We start from the raw sequence: 18293 nt of genomic DNA, 5'->3' as shown, positions 1-18293 counted from the left end.
AAAAGGAGATATCACAACCAGCATCAAGGAAGTAGAAACGATCATCAGAAGTTATTATCAACAGTTATATGCCAATAAGCTTAGCAACCTAGATGAAATGAATGCATTTCTGGAAAACTATAAACTGCCCAAATTGAACCAGGAAGAAACTGATAACCTGACGAGACCAATATCTAGTAACGAGATTGAAGCAGTGATCAAAAACCTCCCAAGAGCCCAAGACCTGACAGATTCCCTGGGGAATTCTACCAAACTTTCAAAGAAGAAATAATATATCTACTCCTGAAGCTGTTTAAAAAATTGAATCAGAAGGAAACCGTCCAGACTCTTTCTATGAAGCCAGCCTTACCCTGATCCACAAACCAGACAAAGACCCTACCAAAAAGGAGAATTTCAGACCAGTATCTCTGATGACTGGTCTGAAATTCTCAACGAGATCCAAGCAAAAGGATCCAACAGCACATTAAAAAAATTATCCACCATGACCAGGTGGGATTCATTCTTGGGCTGAAAGGATGGTTCAACATTCGCAAATCAATCAATGTGATACAACAAATCAATAAGAGACGATAGAAGAACCACATGGTCCTCTCAATTGATGCAGAAAAAACATTTGACAAAATCCAGCATCCGTTCCTGATTAAAACGCTTCAAAGTATAGGGATAGAAAGAACATTCCAGAACTTCATCAAATCTGTGTATAACAGACCCACAGCAAATATCATCCTCAATGGGAAAAAGCTCAGAGCCTTCCCATTGAAATCAGGAACATGACAAAGATGTCCACTCTCACCACTCTTTTTCAACATAGGATTAGAAGTCCTAGCAATAGCAATCAGACAACAAAGAGAAATAAAAGGTATCCAAATTGGCAATGAAGATGTCAAACTCTCTCTCTTTGCAGATGACATGATTCTTTATATGGAAAACCCAAAAGACTCCACCCCCAAACTCCTAGAACTCATACAGCAATTCAGCAATGTCGCAGGATACAAAGTCAATGTACAGAAATCAGTGGCTTTCTTATACACTAACAATGAAAATACAGAAAAAGAAATTAGAGAATCGATTCGATTTATTATAGCACCAAGAATCATAAGATACTTTGGAGTAACCTAACCAAAGAGGTACAGGAACTGTACTTGAGGAACTACAGAACACTTATCAAGGAAATTGAAGAAGACACAAAAAGATGGAAGACCATTCCATGCTCTTGGTTCAGAAGAATAAACATTTTTAAAATGTCTCTACTGCCTAGAGCAATCTATACTTTTAATACCATTCTGATCAAAATTACACCATTAGTTTTCAAAGACTTGGAGCAAATAATCGAAAAATTTGTATGGAATCAGAAGAGACCCCGAATCGCTAAGGAAATGTTGAAAACAAAAATAAAACTGGGTGCATCACGTTACCAGATTTCAAGCTTTACTACAAAGCTGTGATCACCAAGACAGCATGGTACTGGTATAAAAACAGATACATAGACCAGTGGAACACAGTAGAGAGCCCAGGTATAAACCCTCAACTCTATGGTCAAATAATCTTTGACAAAACATGAAAAAAAATATACAGTGGAAAAAAGACAGTCTCTTCAATATATGGTGCTGGAAAAACTGTACAGCTCTATGAAGAAGAATGAAACTTGACCATTCTCTTACACCATACACAGAGATAAACTCAAAATGGATAAAAAACCTCAATGTGAAACAGGAATCCATCAGAATCCTAGAGGAGAACATAGGCAGTAACCTCTTCGATATCATCCACAGCAACTTCTTTCAAGATATGTCTCCAAAGGCAAAGGAAACAAAAGTGAAGATGACCTTTTGGGACTTCATCAGGATTAAAAGCTTCTGCACAGCAAAGGAAACAGTCAACAAAACAATGAGACAACCCACAGAATGGGAGAAGATATTTGTTAATGACAGCACAGACAAAAGGATGATATCCAGGATCTATAAAGAACTCTCAAACTCAACACACAAAAAATGACAATCTTATCAAAAAAAAAGGGGGCTAAGATATGAACAGACACTTCTCCAATAAAGACATAAAATGACTGTCAGACACATGAAAAATGTTCATCATCACTAGCCATCAGCAAGTTGCAAATTAAAACCACATTGAGATACCACCTTACACCAGTTAGAATGGCCAAAATTAGAAAGAAAACTACGTGTGTTGGAGAAGATGTAGAGAAAGGGGAACACTCTTCCACTGTTGGTGGGAATGCAAGTTGGTGCAGCCACTTTGGAGAACAGTGTGGAAATTCCTCAAGAAATTAAAAATAAAGATTCCCTATGACCCTGCCATTGCAGTCTAGGGTATATACCCCGAAGATACAGTTGTAGTGAAAAGGAGGGCCATCTGTACCCCAATGTTTATAGCAGTAATGGCCATGGTTACCAAACTGTGGAAAGAACCAAGATGCCCTTTAACGGATGAATGGATAAGGAAGATGTGGTCCATATACACTATGGAGTACTATGCCTCCATCAGAAAGGACGAATACCTAACTTTCATAGCAACATGGACGGGACTGGAAGATATTATCCTGAGTGAAATAAGTCAAGCAGAGAGAGCCAATTATCATATGGTTTCACTTATTTGTGGAGCATATCAAATAGCATGGAGTACAAGGGGAAATGGAGAGGAGAAGGGAGTTGGGGGAAATTGGAAGGGGAGGTGAACCATGAGAAACTCTAGACTCTGAAAAACAATCTGAGGGTTTTCAAGATGCGGGATGTGGGATGTTGGGGGAACCAGATGGTGGCTATTGGGGAGGGCACGGATTGCGTGGAGCACTGGGTGTGGTGCAAAAACCATGAATACTGTTATGCTGAAAAAATTAATGAATTAATTAATTAAAACAAAACAAAACAAAACAAAACAAAACAAAAGACACACACACACAAATAGAAAATCTGAATGCAGTGTTTAACAGCAAAGAAATTAAATCAGCAATAAATGAAACTTTCAACAAACAAAATTGTAGGACCAGATCGCTTCATTGGTGAATTCTTCCAAAAATTAAAGAAGAATTTACAATAATATTTCTCAAAGCCTTCCAAAGAGCAAGAAAGGTCAAAATACTTCTAAATTCATTTCATGAGAAAAGCATTCCCATTATACCAATATCAGACATGGATCTCAAGAGAGAAAACAAAATTAGAGGCCAATATCCCTAATAAACACATAAATGTAAAAATCCCTGAAAATTATCAAAATAAATTGAACAATATCTAAAAAGGATTATACATCCTAATCAAGTTGGTTTTATTTCCATGACTCAATGATGATAACATCAACAAATCAAACAAGGTAATACATGTTAATAAATTGTTAACATGTTAATAAATTGATGATAAAAAATCATGTGAAAATTTATTGGATATAAAAAAATCACATTTGGCAAAATTCAACATTCATTCATGATAAAAAATCTCAAAAAGCAGACATATATGTAATGTACCTCAACACCATAAAGTCCATTTATGGAAGCCCCACAATAACATTGTACTTAACATGAAATCTACAAGCATTTCCTGAGACAAGAACATGACCATATTCCCCAGAGTTGCCACTTTTATTCAACATTTTATTAGAGGTTTCAGTTGAGGAACTGAGCATGAAGAAGAAATAAAAAAGGCATCCATATTATAAAAGATAATGCAAAACTGTCACTATTTGCAGATGACAAAATATTATATATGCAAAATCTTCCAGACGGCACCAAGAAACTATTAGAACTAATGCATAGATGATAAATTTTTAGGATACAAAGTTTTCTGTAAAAAAAACCTGGTGTGTTTATACATAATGGTACTGAGACCTCAGATGAAAAATAAACAAAGAGCAAACAAAAAACAATTGCATTTGCAATTACATCAAAAAGAATAATGGGATATTATGCCTCCATCAGAAAGGATGAATAGCCAACTTTTGTATCAACATGGATGGGACTGGAAGAGATTATACTGAGTGAAATACATCAAGCAGAGAGAGTCAATTATCTTATGGTTTCACTTATTTGTGTAGCATAACAAAAGGCATGGAGGACAAGGGGAGATGGAGAGGAGAAAGGAGTTGAGGTAAATTGGAAGGGTAAGTGAACCATGAGAGACTATGGACTCTGAAAAACAACCTGAGGGTTCTGAAGGGGTGGGGGGTGGGAGGTTGGGGGAACCAGGTGGTGGGTATTAGAGAGGGCACGGATTGCATGGAGCACTGGGTGTGGTGCAAAAACAATGAATACTGTTATGCTGAAAAGAAATACAAATTTTTAAAAAAAGTACTTCCAGCTTAGAAATATGATGTGTACTATAGTATAAAATTGATGCTCCTCCTTCACAAAAACCAGGACCATTAATCTCTTCAATATCAGCCACATCAACTTCTTTCAAGATATGTCTCCAAAGGCAAAGGAAACAAAAGCGAAAATAAACTTTTGGGACTTCATCAAAGTCAAAAACTTCTGCACAGCAAAGGAAACAGTCAAGAAAACAAAGAGGCAACCCACGGAATGGGAGAAGATATTTGCAAAGGACAGTACAGACAAAAGGTTGATATCCAGGATCTATAATGAACTCCTCAAACTCAACACACACAAAACAGATAATCATATCAAAAAATGGGCAGAAGATATGAACAGACACTTCTCCAATGAAGACATACAAATGGCTATCAGACACATGAAAAAATGTTCATCATCACTAGCCATCAGGGAGATTCAAATTAAAACCACATTGAGATATCACCTTACACCAGTTAGAATGGCCAAAATTAGCAAGACAGGAAACAACCTGTGTTGGAGAGGATGTGGGGAAAGGGGAACCCTCTTCCACTGTTGGTGGGAATGCAAGTTGGTACAGCCTCTTTGGAGAACAGTGTGGAGATTCCTCAATAAATTAAAAATAGAGCTTCCCTACAACCCTGCTATTGCACTCCTGTGTATTTACCCCAAAGATACAGATGTAGTGAAAAGAAGGGCCATCTTTACCCCAATGTTTATAGCAGCAATGGCCATCATCACCAAACTGTAGAAAGAACCAAGAAGCCCTTCAACGGACGAATGGATAAGGAAGATGTGGTCCATATACACTATGGAGTACTATGCCTCCATCGGAAAGGATGAATACCCAACATTTGTAGCAACATGGACAGGACTGGAAGAGATTATGCTGAGTGAAATAAGTCAAGCAGAGAGAGTCAATTATCATATGGTTTCACTTATTTGTGGAGCATAACAAATAGCATGGAGGACATGGGGAGTTAGAGAGGAGAAGGGAGTTGGGGGAAATTGGAAGGGGAGGTGAACCATGAGAGACTATGGACTCAGAAAAACAATCTGAGGGTTTTGAAGGGGCGGCGGTGGGTGGTTGGTCTTACCAGGTGGTGGTTATTATAGAGGGCATGGATTGCATTGAGCACTGGGTGTGGTGCAAAAATAATGAATACTGTTATGCTGAAAATAATTTAAATATAATTAAAAAACAGGACCATTACCCACTGAGGCTCATAAATAGTATCTTTATTAGTTAGCAAATATATTGACTCCCTCAAAATAAAAAAAATGCTCCAATATTTGGGAAGTCATTCCATTCACCAGCAAATGTTGTAGCCTAGGATGCAATAGGGAAGTGAAGGGAAATTGATATTCCTTCTCAGGCAAAAACAAAGGTGTCACAGTGCTCAAGAGGGGTGCCTACCAGCTCTCTAAACCACAGGACTCTTCATCAATACTCTTGATGTGATGCCATTTGGAAGCTGAGGAGTATTTTGGTAAAGGACTCCTAGGTTTTTAGTGTAATGTCCTTATTTTGCAGGGATTGACTATAGGATCAATTCACTCTGTCCCAAATGAATCCCTTTGGGGCTGTCTCCTAACACACTGGAGTCAATTTGGACAGTAGGACTTAAAGAACAATGCCTAGCTTCAGTGTACTCTAGAGGATGATTAAACGTGGCCAATTAGAGGGTTTTTAAATTTAAATACTGTTTATAAGGTAGACTATTTTTGTAGATGGCAGGGGAAATCGACCAAAATCCCATATGGTCAGGAACAATTGGTCCAGTACCAAAATGCTGATCTGCCCATCCTACTTGAGGTGGCCTAAAGAGACTGCTCTCCTTACAATCTACCTCTCAAGCCACCATCAGTTCAGGTGCATCAACACTTCTAGTTCTGTTTATCCACCATGTCACCTGTGATTTGTCATGTTTTCTATGTGTCCCCACCTTGTATTTCTTGTAAAGTGGTTGCTGCCAAGATACTGTACCTGCCTCCCTCTATCTTCCTGAATCACTTATCTCCTCTTTGTTTGCTTCTTCTTTTATGTGCCAGGTATTGAATATGTTTTGAGAGAAGTGAATGAATGTTACCTGACTCTTGTTGTATTTGGGTTTTTCTCCCTTGTTCATTTCTAGATTTAATGGCCATGTTAAATAGAGTCAAATATCTGGTTAATCTACCTCAAGACAGGGACCTTAAGAACTATTTCCAAGCAGCTGCTGAAACTCCTTTTGTTCCAGGGAGGTTTCCTATCTTCTCAGCCCAATATGGGCTTCCAATATTCAGTTTTGTTGTTGTTGTTGTTGTTGTTGTTGTTGTTGCTGTTGAGATAAAATGTGTGTCTGTTCCTTTGTTTGAGCTGACCAGCTTTAAGACACAGAGTCCACCTCCTTAACCCTCAGGGACTTTCATCCACCTACAGGCTTACTGGTGGTACCTCACAACTTTTGCCTCCATGTTCCCTTCCTGTTTCTGCACCATTATGTGTGAAGCTTTCATAATTATCCCCTATACCATATTCCATGCCTCCAATGTCATTGGCTGCTCCTAATATGCTTTTTATCAAGGAATAAAGAGCACCCAAAGTAATTGGGCCACCTCTTTATGATGTTCACCTGGAGGAAATACTTAAGTTGTTGTGTCCCAAGGGTTCCTTTAGACATAAACTTCCATGTAAAAACTGATAGGTATGCCAGGTAAAAACCAATACTTGGGAACAAATTGATTAACATTTAAGTGGACCCAGGTGCAACATGTTTGTACTTTAATTAATTTAAGATTGTTAGCTTAATTAAGGTAGACATGTCTTTAGAGTTATAAACATTAAATACAAAACTTATATTCTGCCAAATTTTGCTAAAGATCAAACAAGCTCATGGGACTATATTGCAAGTTTTCATTAAGATGATAAATGAGAATAATGGTTAATTTTGTCTGTCTCAAAATTTTCATGGATAATAGATAAAAAAACAAGTAGGTTAAATAAATGAAATATATATACATATATATATAACTATATATATATATAGTTATATATATATATGTATATATATATATAACTTAATAGATTTCCAAATATTTGGTATTCCGAATCTTTGAAGTTTTGCTAAGTTAAATGATCAATTAGATTGAATTCATTAGATAATAAAGTCTTTTCCAAATAAGAATACATTGTTGAAGGGTGATATTTTAAAACAGTAATCTTGCCCTCAAATGAGACTGTTTCTTTGGTGAGAAAATACTTCAGATAAATTTTGAGTGAAAAAGAAAACTATGTGCAATATATTAATTGTGGAGCACCACACAGACACACGCAAACTGTTCAATCTTAACTGAAGAACTTTCAATAAAACGTCCTACAATATCACTCTGAAAGACAAAAAGAAAAAGAAAGGAAGGCTGTATAAGTTTTGTAAAGCAAAACTTTAGAAAACATTGTTATCTGTGCTTAAGAGTTTGGTTTCAATGGATGGATTTTAATGCACATTGGTATAAGACTAACATTCTGCTTTTCACCATTTACAAAAAAAAATATTTCTTTCAATCACTAGTCTGCTCTAGATAAGAAAATGTAAAGAAAACTTTAATTTTTCTTTTTCTACCCAGTAAAACATCTCTCTTTTTTTTTCTTGTTCCTTTGTGGTTTCTTTTTTCTTTCTTTATCTATACCAGGGTGGGGGAAGGCTCCGATGTCTCCTCTTTATCAGGTCTTTTATTACTAAAGAGAAATAAAACTCCTCAGAGCACCAAGCTGGGTCAGTTGTAAAACATACAATTCTTGATCTCCGGGTTGTGAATTCAAGTCCCATATTGGGTATAAAGCCTACATAAATAAATTAATAAACAAATAAATAAATAAATACAAACTGCTATGTCGAAGGAGCTAAGTGCTGTTAACAATTATAAGTTTTCCTATATAATCTCTTATTGTCACCTTCGTTAAGTATAAATATTAGATTTATAATAATGTAATAGTTTTTAAACATGTGTTTTAAATTTTTTAGAAAAGATTTTATTTATTGGACAGAGAGAGAAATCAGAAGTAGGCAGAGAGGCAGGCAGAGAGAGAGAGGGGAGGAAGCAGGCTCCCTGTGGAGCAGAGAGCCCAATGTGGGGCTCGATCCCAGAACCCTGGGGTCATGACCTGAGCCAAAGGCAGCGGCTTTAACCCACTGAGCTACCCAGGCGCCCCTAAGCATGTGCTTTAAACATTCTGAGATTTTTAACAAACTTTACAAGATTACATGGTAGGTGAAGTATTTTTTTTTAATATTTTTATATATTTATTTGAGAGAATGACAGAGATAATGAGAGAGAGCACATGAGTGAGGTGGAGAGGGAGAATGTGGGACTCAATTTTAGGACCCCAGGGTCATGACCTGAGCTTAAGGCAGACACTTAACCGACTGAGCCACCCTGGTGCCCCCAGGTAAAGTGCTTTTTACTAATTATGTTTGTTTATTTTGTATCTGAATTTTTTGGACAGCATTATCAGAACAATAGTGATAAACTTTGGTTGCATTTTATGGGAAAATACTGTAACTCTTTTAAAAAAATCTGAATTTTCTGTAGTTATAATATGTCCTGGTCAAAGGTAATTATTTGAATTATTAGAATATTGTGTGCCACAGAAATAGTCACATTTCCTCTTCAATTATATCATAAGAGACTCAGGTATTGATATTTAACCATAACCATTTATGAAATATTTTTGTCATTTATTCTTTTTTTTTATTCTTTTGCAAAATGTGTTTTGAATTCAAGGAGATTCATAGAAAGGATGTTTGGCAAAAGCAAGGTACATATTAATAAAACAAACATGGGTAAGAATCTCCAAAACTAATGGGAAAGCTGCATTTAAACTTAATAAATATAAGCTTTCTACAGGGAAACAAGGGAAACAAAACAAAAATGAACTTTTGGGATTTCATCAAGATAAAAGGCTTTTTCACAGCAAAAAAAATCAGTTAACAAAACTGAAAGGTAATTCATGGAATGGAAGAATATATTTGCAAATGATACTTCATTTAAAGGGCTGGTATCCAAGATCTATAAGGAAGTGATCAAACTCAACACTCCCCAAAAATAAAAAAACATACAAAACAGTCGAGAAATGGGCAGAACACATGAAAAGAAACTTCTAGATGGAAGACATACAGGGGCCAATTAACACAGGAAAAAAGGTTCAACATCATTAGCTATCAGGGAAATTCAAATCATTAGCTATCAGGGAAATTCAAATCAAAGTCACAATGAGATACCATTTTACACTAGTTAGATCAGCCAAAATTAACAAAAATAATGATATAGGGAAGGACAAGGGTAGGCAAGGATTTGGAGAAAGTGTAACTTTCTTACACTGTTGGTGGAAATGCAACCTGATATATAAACACTGAAAAACATTATGGAGGTTCCTCAAGACATTAAAAATAGAGCTGTCTTATGTCCCTGCAATTTCTCTACTTGGGATTTACCCCAAAGATCCAAATGTATTGGGAAAAAAGGGGCACATACACCCAATACTCATAGTAGCCATGTCCTCAATAGCCAAAGTTTGGAAAAATACAAAAATGCCCTTCAACAGGGAGGACCAGATGGTGGGGAAGTAGGAGGAGGAGACTTTTCAACCTGTACCCCAAAGTGAGCTGATTACCTACCAAAGAACTCTGATCACGCATGAAATCAGCCTGAGATCAGAATTATTCACGTCTGGATCTCTACAGGGGCAGAAGATGCCAGTGGGCAGGTAAAGCGGTGTGGGAATGGCTGGACTGATATCAGAAGATAAACAAAAGGGGGAGGGAGCCACCAGAGGCAACCAGTAGGAAAGTAATACCCCCAGTACGAACGAGAGTGCCCTGCATCTGGGGACCAGCATTAACTTGGAGACTGGTTGAAGGCACTCCAAAAGAGCAAAGGATCGTGGGGGGGGTGGATTGTGGGAATCGGGGTGGCTAGGGACAGGCAGGGGCTTAAGTCCCTGGTCCCAGGACAGTCTCCCCTGGCATTGAGCCAGAGAAACCAGGTCTTGGTCCCTAAGCCGCTAGCACACCCGAGAACATGTGGGGTCCGGCCCCTGTGAGGGGATGGGAGCCACATCGGACAACAGAATGTGCGAACCCTGCTATAGAGCCTGAGATGCACATACCCTGCATCTTCTCCTGAGAGAGGTACAAAGGCCCAGCCAGCGCCCTTTGATACGTGCCATTGTTTCAGAGCCTAAGACACGTACACCAAACTTTCCCCCAAGAGAGGTGTGTGAAGGCTCAGCCTGGTGCTTTTGGTCCTGCGCCCCGCTCTCAGAGACTGAGACCCGCACCAGACGCACAGCTTCCCCTGAAATTGGTGCGCGCAGGCCAGGCGCTCTTAGACCCAGAAAGACCAGGCACTCCCAACCCGGGCCAGCGGGAAAATCTCAGTGTGTGATCGCTGCTTGGAACCTCTCTGGTGGTCTGGAGTTGCCCAGACAGCAGCCACTGCCATGGCTTTGGGTACAAGCAAAAGATCCTGCGTCCCCAGAGACCGCGACTTGGAACCTGTTCTGCCAGGGCCACTGGGGAACTTATTTGGGCTCTGCAGCCAACCTGAGGCTTCTCTCTGAGAGGGAGGTCATGGTGCAATTTGTTTTCCTCTAAAACTACAAAAAACATCAAAGCATTCAAGATGAGAGGGAAAAAAAGTGAACAGACATAAAAACCGCCAGACCAAAAAAGTCTGAAAAAAACCAGTCTCCTCAGAACCCACCTCCTTGAGGAGGGTGGGAGGACTTAACTCAGGGAATATCGACTGACAACCCACATGGCAGGTCCCTCCCCCAGAAAACTAACCAAGAAAGAAAGAAAAAAAAAGGATGACAAGAGAACAACCACTACTTCATAGGAAAACTTTTATTTTTTTACTCATTCCCACTATTCTGGTTCATTTTTTCTTTATATATAGATAATTTTTTAACCTATTTACCATCACATGAGCTGTCTAGTACATCAAATTCCATAATAACCTTCTAAACTGAACTTTTTGATACATACACCTATGTTTTTCTTTTGCATTTCTATTTTATAAATTTCTTTTTTTTAATTTTAGTTTAGTTTAGTATAGTTTATTCCTTTTATTTTTTATCTAATATTCATATAGAGTTAAATTTCAAAGTAATCCCCTTTCTCCAATCAATACTACCCCTATAGGTAAACCAATTTTTAATCCCCCTTTATCTTAGGAAAGTTGAGTCCTTCAACAAAGATATCAAGATACATCCAGGAAGAATCAAAACAAACTAACTCGCCCACACTGAGAATTTATAACCACTCTCCCATATTTTTCTTCCACCAGTGTTCTTGTGTTTTTGTGTTTGTCCTGGTATCATATAAATCTTAAACTTGGGATACTTTTTGATGAGGTTCTTCCTTTATTTGTATATATATAGTTTCTCTTGTCATATACTTTTATCAGTCTTTTTCTTTGTCTTTTTTTCTTTGTATACCTCATAAATCTTACCTTAGGACCCATTTAGGCTGAACCTTCTCTTACATCTACACTTTCTTTCTTTTCTCTTTCTCTCTCTCTCTCTTTTTTTTTCTTTTCTTTTGTCTCTCGTTTGAGTGGGGATTCCTGATTGCTTAGAAGTGTTCTAGGGTGCACCTTGACAGGACCACGGTAGATACATCCAGCTAAATCTGTTCAGTCATCTCTCACCAAAATCACTAGGAGGAGGAATGTGCAATGGAAGAAAAATATAGATGATAGACTTCTGTAACAGAGTTAACGGCTATCAACATAGACAATATGTCAGAAAGAGAATTCAAGCTAACAATTATCCAAACAATATCTAGGTTGGATAAAGCCATGGATGACCAAATGAAACTGATAAGGACCAAGATGAAAGTGATGAGAGATGATGTTCACAATATTACGGCAGAGCTTAAAGCTACCAGGGTTGAGGTTCACAATGTTCTCAACGAGTTCCAATCTAATTTAAATTCTCTCAAAGCTAGGGTAACTGATACAGAATATAAAATTAGTGATCTGGAGGACAAATAGATAGAGAGAAAGGATGAGAAGGAAGCCAGGAACAAACAGCTTAGAAGCCACGAAAACAGAAACAAGGAAATAAATGATGCCGTGAAATGTTCCAACATCAGAATTATTGGAATCCCTGAAGGGGAGGAGAAAGAGAGAAGTCTAGAAGATATAGGGGAACAAGTTCTTCATGAAAATTTTCCCAATCTCATGAATGGAACAAGCGTTCATGTACTAGAGGCTGAACAGTCTTCACCCAAGATTATTCATTCCAAAAAAAAAAAAAAAATCACGACACCTGATAGTCAAATTGAGGAATTACAATTGTAGGTATGATCTCTTGAAAGCCTCTAGGACAAAGAGGCTCCTTACTTACAGAGAAAAGCCCATTAGAATAACGTCAGACATATCCACAGAGACCAGGCAAGCCAGAAAGGGCTGGCAAGATATACTCAGGGCACTAAATGAGAAGAACATGCAGCCAAGAATACTTTGTCCAGCAATACTGACATTCAAAATGGATGGAGAGATAAAGAGTATTCAAGACCGGCAAGGCTTAAAAGACTATGCAACCACCAAGCCGACACTGCAGGAAATATTAAGGGGGGTTCTATAAAAGAGGAAAACTCCTAAGAATAGCATTGAAGAGAAATACAGAGACAATTTACAGAAAGAGAGACTTCAAAGATAACATGATGTCAATAAAAACGTATCTATCAATAACCACTCTCAATGTGAATGGCCTAAATGTGCCCATAAAATGGCACAGGGTTGCAGATTGGATAAAACGACAGGACCCATCCATATGTTGTCTATAAGAGACCCATGTTGTAACTAAAGATACACCCAGACTGAAAGTGAAGGGACGGAGAAGCATCTTTCATGCCAATGGGCCTCAAAAAAAGTCCGGGGATGCAATTCTCATATAAGACAAATTATATTTTAAACTAAAGACTGTATTCAGAGATACAGAAGGACACTACATCATTCTTAAAAGTACTACCCACCAAGATGATCTAATCCTTGTAAATATCTATGCCCCAAATGAGAGCAGCCAATTACATAAGAAAGCGGTTAATCAAGATAAAGAGTCATATTGATATGAATACCCTAATAGTAGGAGATCCTAACGTGCCTCTCTCAGAAATAGACAGATCATCAAAGCAGAAAATCAATAAAGAAACAAGAGCATTGAATGACACATTGGACCAGATGGACCTCATAGATATATACAGAACATTCCACCCTAAAACAACAGAATACTCATTCTTCTCAAGTGCACACGGAACCTTCTCCAGAATAGACCACATACTGGGTCACAAATCAGGACTCAACCGATACCTAAAGACTGAGATGATTCCTTGCATATTCTCAGATCACAATGCTTTGAAACTGGAGCTCAGTCACAAGGAAAAGTTCAGAAGGAACTCAAACACCTGGAAGCTAAAAACCACCTTGCTAAGAATGCTTGGATCAACCAGGAGATCAAAGAAGAACTTAAACAATTCATGGAAACCAATGAGAACGAAGAAACTTCGGTCCAAAACTTATGGGATACAGCAAAGGCAGTCCTAAGGGGGAAATACATAGCCATCCAAGCCTCCCTCAAAAAAATGGAAAAATCCAGAACACACCAGCTGTCTCTACACCTTAAAAAACTGGAGAATCAACAACAAATCAAACCAACTCCACACATAAGAAGGGAAATCATCAAGAATAGAGCTGAGATCAATGAGGTAGAAACCAGAGATACAGAAGAACATATCAATGAAACTAGAAGCTGGTTTTTGAAAGAATCAATAAGATCGATAAAGCATTGGCCACACTAATCCAAAAGAAAAGAGAGAAAGCCCAAATTAATAAAAGTATGAATGAAAAGGGAGTGATCACAACGAACACCAAGGAAGTAGACACAATCATCAGAAGTTATTATCAACAGTTATATGCCAATAAGCTTAGCAACCTAGATGAAATGGATGCATTCCTGGAAAACTATAAACTCCCAAAATTGAACCAGGAAGAAATCAACAACCTGAAGAGACTGATATCTAGTAACAAGATTGAAGCATTGATCTAAAAACTCACAAAAAACAAGAGCCCAGGGGCGCCTGGGTGGCTCAGTGGGTTAAGCCACTGCCTTTGGCTCGGGTCATGATCTCAGGGTCCTGGGATCGAGTCCCGCATCGGGTTCTCTGCTCCACGGGGAGCCTGCTTCCTCCTCTCTCTCTCTCTGCCTGCCTCTCTGCCTACTTGTGATCTCTCTGTGTCAAATGAATAAATAAAATCTTTAAAAAAAAAAAAAAACAAGAGCCCAGGACCTGTTGGATTCCCTGGGGAATTCTACCAAACTTTCAAAAAAGAAATAACACCGATTCTCGTGAAGCTGTTTCAAAAAATTGAAGCAGAAGGAAAACTTCCAGACTCTTTCTATGAAGCCAGCATTAACCAGATTCCCAAACCAGGCAAAGACCCGAACAAAAAGGAGAACTTCAGACCAATATGACTGATGAATATGGATGCTAAGATTCTCAACAAGATCCTAGCCAACAGTATCCAACAGCACATTAAAAAGATTATCCACCATGATCAGGTGGGATTCATCCCTGGTCTACAAGGATGGTTCAACATTCGCAAATCAATCAATGTGATAGAACAAATCAATAAGAGAAGAGAGAAGAACCACATGGTCCTCTCAATTGATGCAGAAAATGTATTTGACAAAATCCAGCATCCCTTCCTGGTTAAGACACTTCAAAGTATAGGGATAGAGGGAACATTCCTGATCTTCATCAAATCTATCTAGGAAAGACCCACAGCAAATATCATCCTCAATGGGAAAAAGCTTGTAGTCTCCCCGTTGAGATCAGGAACAATACAAGGATGCCCACTTTCACCATTCTTGTTGAACATAGTATTAGAAGTCCTAGCAACAGCAATCAGACAACAAAGAGAAATAAAATGTATCCACATTGGCAATGAATATGTTAAACTCTCTCTCTTCAAATATGACATGATTCTTTATATGGAAAACCCAAAAGACTCCACCCTCAAACTCCTAGAACTCATACAGGAATTCAGAAACATGGCAGGATACAAAGTCAATGTACAGAAATCAGTGGCTTTCTTATACACTAACAATGATAAAACAAAAAGGGAAATTAGAATATCAATTCCATTTACTAGCACATCAAGAAACATAAAATACCTGGGAACAAACCTAACAAAAGAGGTAAAGGATCTGTACATGAGGAACTACAGAACACTCATGAAAGAAATTGAAAAAGACACAAAAAGATGGAAGACGATTCCATGCTCTTGGATTAGAATAATAAACATTGTTAAAATGTCTATACTTCCTAGAGCAATCTGTACTTTTAATGTCATTCCGATTAAAATTCTACTGGTATTTCTCAAGGAGCTGTAGCAAATAATCCTAAAATTTGTATGGAATCAGAAGAGACCCCAAATCGCTAAGGAAATGTTGAAAAGCAAAAATAAAATGGGGGCATCACGTTACCTAATTTCAAGCTTTGCTACAAAGCTGTGATCACCAAGACATAAGAACAGACACACAACCAGTGGAACAGAGTAGAAAGCCCAGATATCGACCCTCAACTCTATGGTCAAATAATCTTCGACCAAACAGGAAAAAAATTTACAGTGGAAAAAAGACAGTCTCTTCAATAAATGGTGTTGGGAAAAATGGGCAGCTATATGTAGAAGAATGAAACTCGACCATTCTCTTACACTTCACACAAAAGTAAACTCAAAATGTATAAAAGACCTCAATGTGAGACAGGAATCCATCCGAATCCTAGAGGAGAACATAGGCAGTAATCTCTTCGATATCAGCCACAGCAACTTCTTTCAAGATATGTCTCCAAAGGCAAAGGAAACAAAAGCGAAGTTGAACTTTTGGGACTTCATCTAAATCAAAAGCTTCTGCACAGCCAAGGAAACAGTCAACAAAACAAAGAGGCAATCCACAGAATGGGAGAAGATATTTGCAAAGGACAGCACAGACAAAAGGTTGATATCCAGGATCTATAAAGAACTCCTCAAACTCAACACACACAAAACAGACAGTCATATCAAAAATAGGCAGAAGATATGAACAGACACTTCTCCAATGAAGACATACAAATGGCTATCAGACACATGAAAAAATGTTCATCATCACTAGCCCTCAGGGAGATTCAAATTAAAACCACATTGAGATATCACCTTACACCAGTTAGAATGGCCAAAATTAGCAAGACAGGAAACAACCTGTGTTGGAGGGGATGTGGAGAAAGGGGAACCCTCTTCCACTGTTGGTGGGAATGCAAGTTGGTGCAGCCTCTTTGGAGAACAGCGTGGAGATTCCTCAAGAAATTAAAAAGAGACCTTCCCTATGACCCTGCAATTGCACTCCTGGGTATTTACCCCAAAAATGTCGTGAAAAGAAGGGCCATCTTTACCCCAATGTTTATGGCAGCAATGGCCACGGTTGCCAAACTGTGGAGAGAAGCGAGATGCCCTTCAATGGACAAATAGATAAGGAAGATGTGGTCCATATACACTATGGAGTATTATGCCTCCATCAGAAAGGATGAATACCCAACTTTTGTAGCAACATGGATGGGACTGGAAGAGATTATGCTGAATGAAATAAGTCAAGCTGAGAGAGTCATGTATCAAATGGTTTCACTTAATTGTGGAGCATAATAAATAGCATGGACGACATGGGGAGATAGGAAGGAGATAGGAATTGGGGGAAATTGGAAGGGGAAGTGAACTATGAAAGTCTATGGACTCTGAAAAACAATCTGAGTGTTTTGAATGGGCGGAGGGTGGGAGGTTGAGGTACCAGGTGGTGGGTATTAGAGAGGGCACGGATTGCATGGAGCACTGCGTGCGGTGAAAAAATAATGAATACTGTTACGCTGAAAACAAATAAAAATAAATTAAAAAATGTATTGAAATTTCAGTTTTAATTTTTGCAAAGAAATAGAATATATCATACTTCTTTCAATTAACCTGCATGTCTTTTCCTTTGACCAATTTCATTACATCCCTGTGGACATGTAACATTTCCATACTTGAAGTGATATTCAATCTCAGTTCAACTGCACTCATGTGAACAAAAGGGAACTTATTAAAGCCAAGAATATCCAATACCCTGCCAATGATCATGCAACTTGTTAAGTGCAACATGACCATGAGATCCCAAAGTTTATGACTTGAGGATCTGACAGCAGTGTGCAGAAAGCATTCCCCAAGGACGCACATTGACTTTTCTTTTCTGGTTCAGGTTAGAAAATGTGTTTTCATCAACTAGACTGAATAAATGAGAATGTTTTGAGATATTCTTCTTTTATTATTTACAGTTTACAAAATAACTTTGCATAATTATATTATTTTATACTAAAAATTATAGAAAAGGAAAGGGAAACATGAAGACAGTGGTGGGAAAATACTGAAAGGAGAACAATTCGGAAGTCCAGGTATTAGGAAGAGCAGAGACCTGACAATGTACTGTATATAAAAATTATTTTTGAGTTAAATTCCAGGGTAAAGAAAAACCCAGCTGTCCTTTCATCTTACTCACCTGCACCTGGCCAGGGAAGCAGAACCAAGAGAAGAAGGGTCCTGAATTTGACACATAGAGGCTGCATCCCAGATGGTGGTCCCAAGGGTGGAATATCAGACCTCTGCCCTCCCATAAGCTGTCATAGGTCCCAGTCCTGAAATCTGGTTCACTTATATTCACATAGTTTCTTAAACACTGTGAACATGATTCTCAAACAGAAAACTGGCTTGTTAGGAAACTCACATATGGGAAAGTGAAAGTACAAGTTGGACTTTGAACAAACTGACTCATGCCGTTATATATTAAAGGGCCCAATAAGGAAGATTGTTAAAGCAGAGTTAGTGATCACAGGATAAAATAAAAACTTTTCATAATGAAAAGAAAAAAAAAGAATTTTGATTCTATCATCAG

The 18293-nt window shown here is 38.1% G+C and overlaps 1 protein-coding gene across 1 annotated transcript in view; it reads right to left on the bottom strand.

Moving 5' to 3' along the window:
* The window catches only part of LOC116585762 (butyrophilin subfamily 1 member A1-like), a 56765-nt gene extending 38677 nt beyond the window's left edge, over positions 1-18088 (bottom strand). The window contains exon 1 of the mRNA XM_032335023.1: positions 17901-18088. Within this exon, the coding sequence (XP_032190914.1) occupies positions 17901-18015 (115 nt within the window). The 5' untranslated portion in view covers positions 18016-18088. The remainder of the gene's footprint in view (positions 1-17900) is intronic.
* Between the last annotated feature and the right edge of the window lie 205 nt (positions 18089-18293).

The sequence above is a fragment of the Mustela erminea genome, chromosome 3, assembly GCF_009829155.1.
Source record: "Mustela erminea isolate mMusErm1 chromosome 3, mMusErm1.Pri, whole genome shotgun sequence".
Classification (NCBI taxonomy): Eukaryota; Metazoa; Chordata; class Mammalia; order Carnivora; family Mustelidae; genus Mustela; species Mustela erminea.
This window is presented reverse-complemented; position numbering and strand designations above follow the sequence as displayed.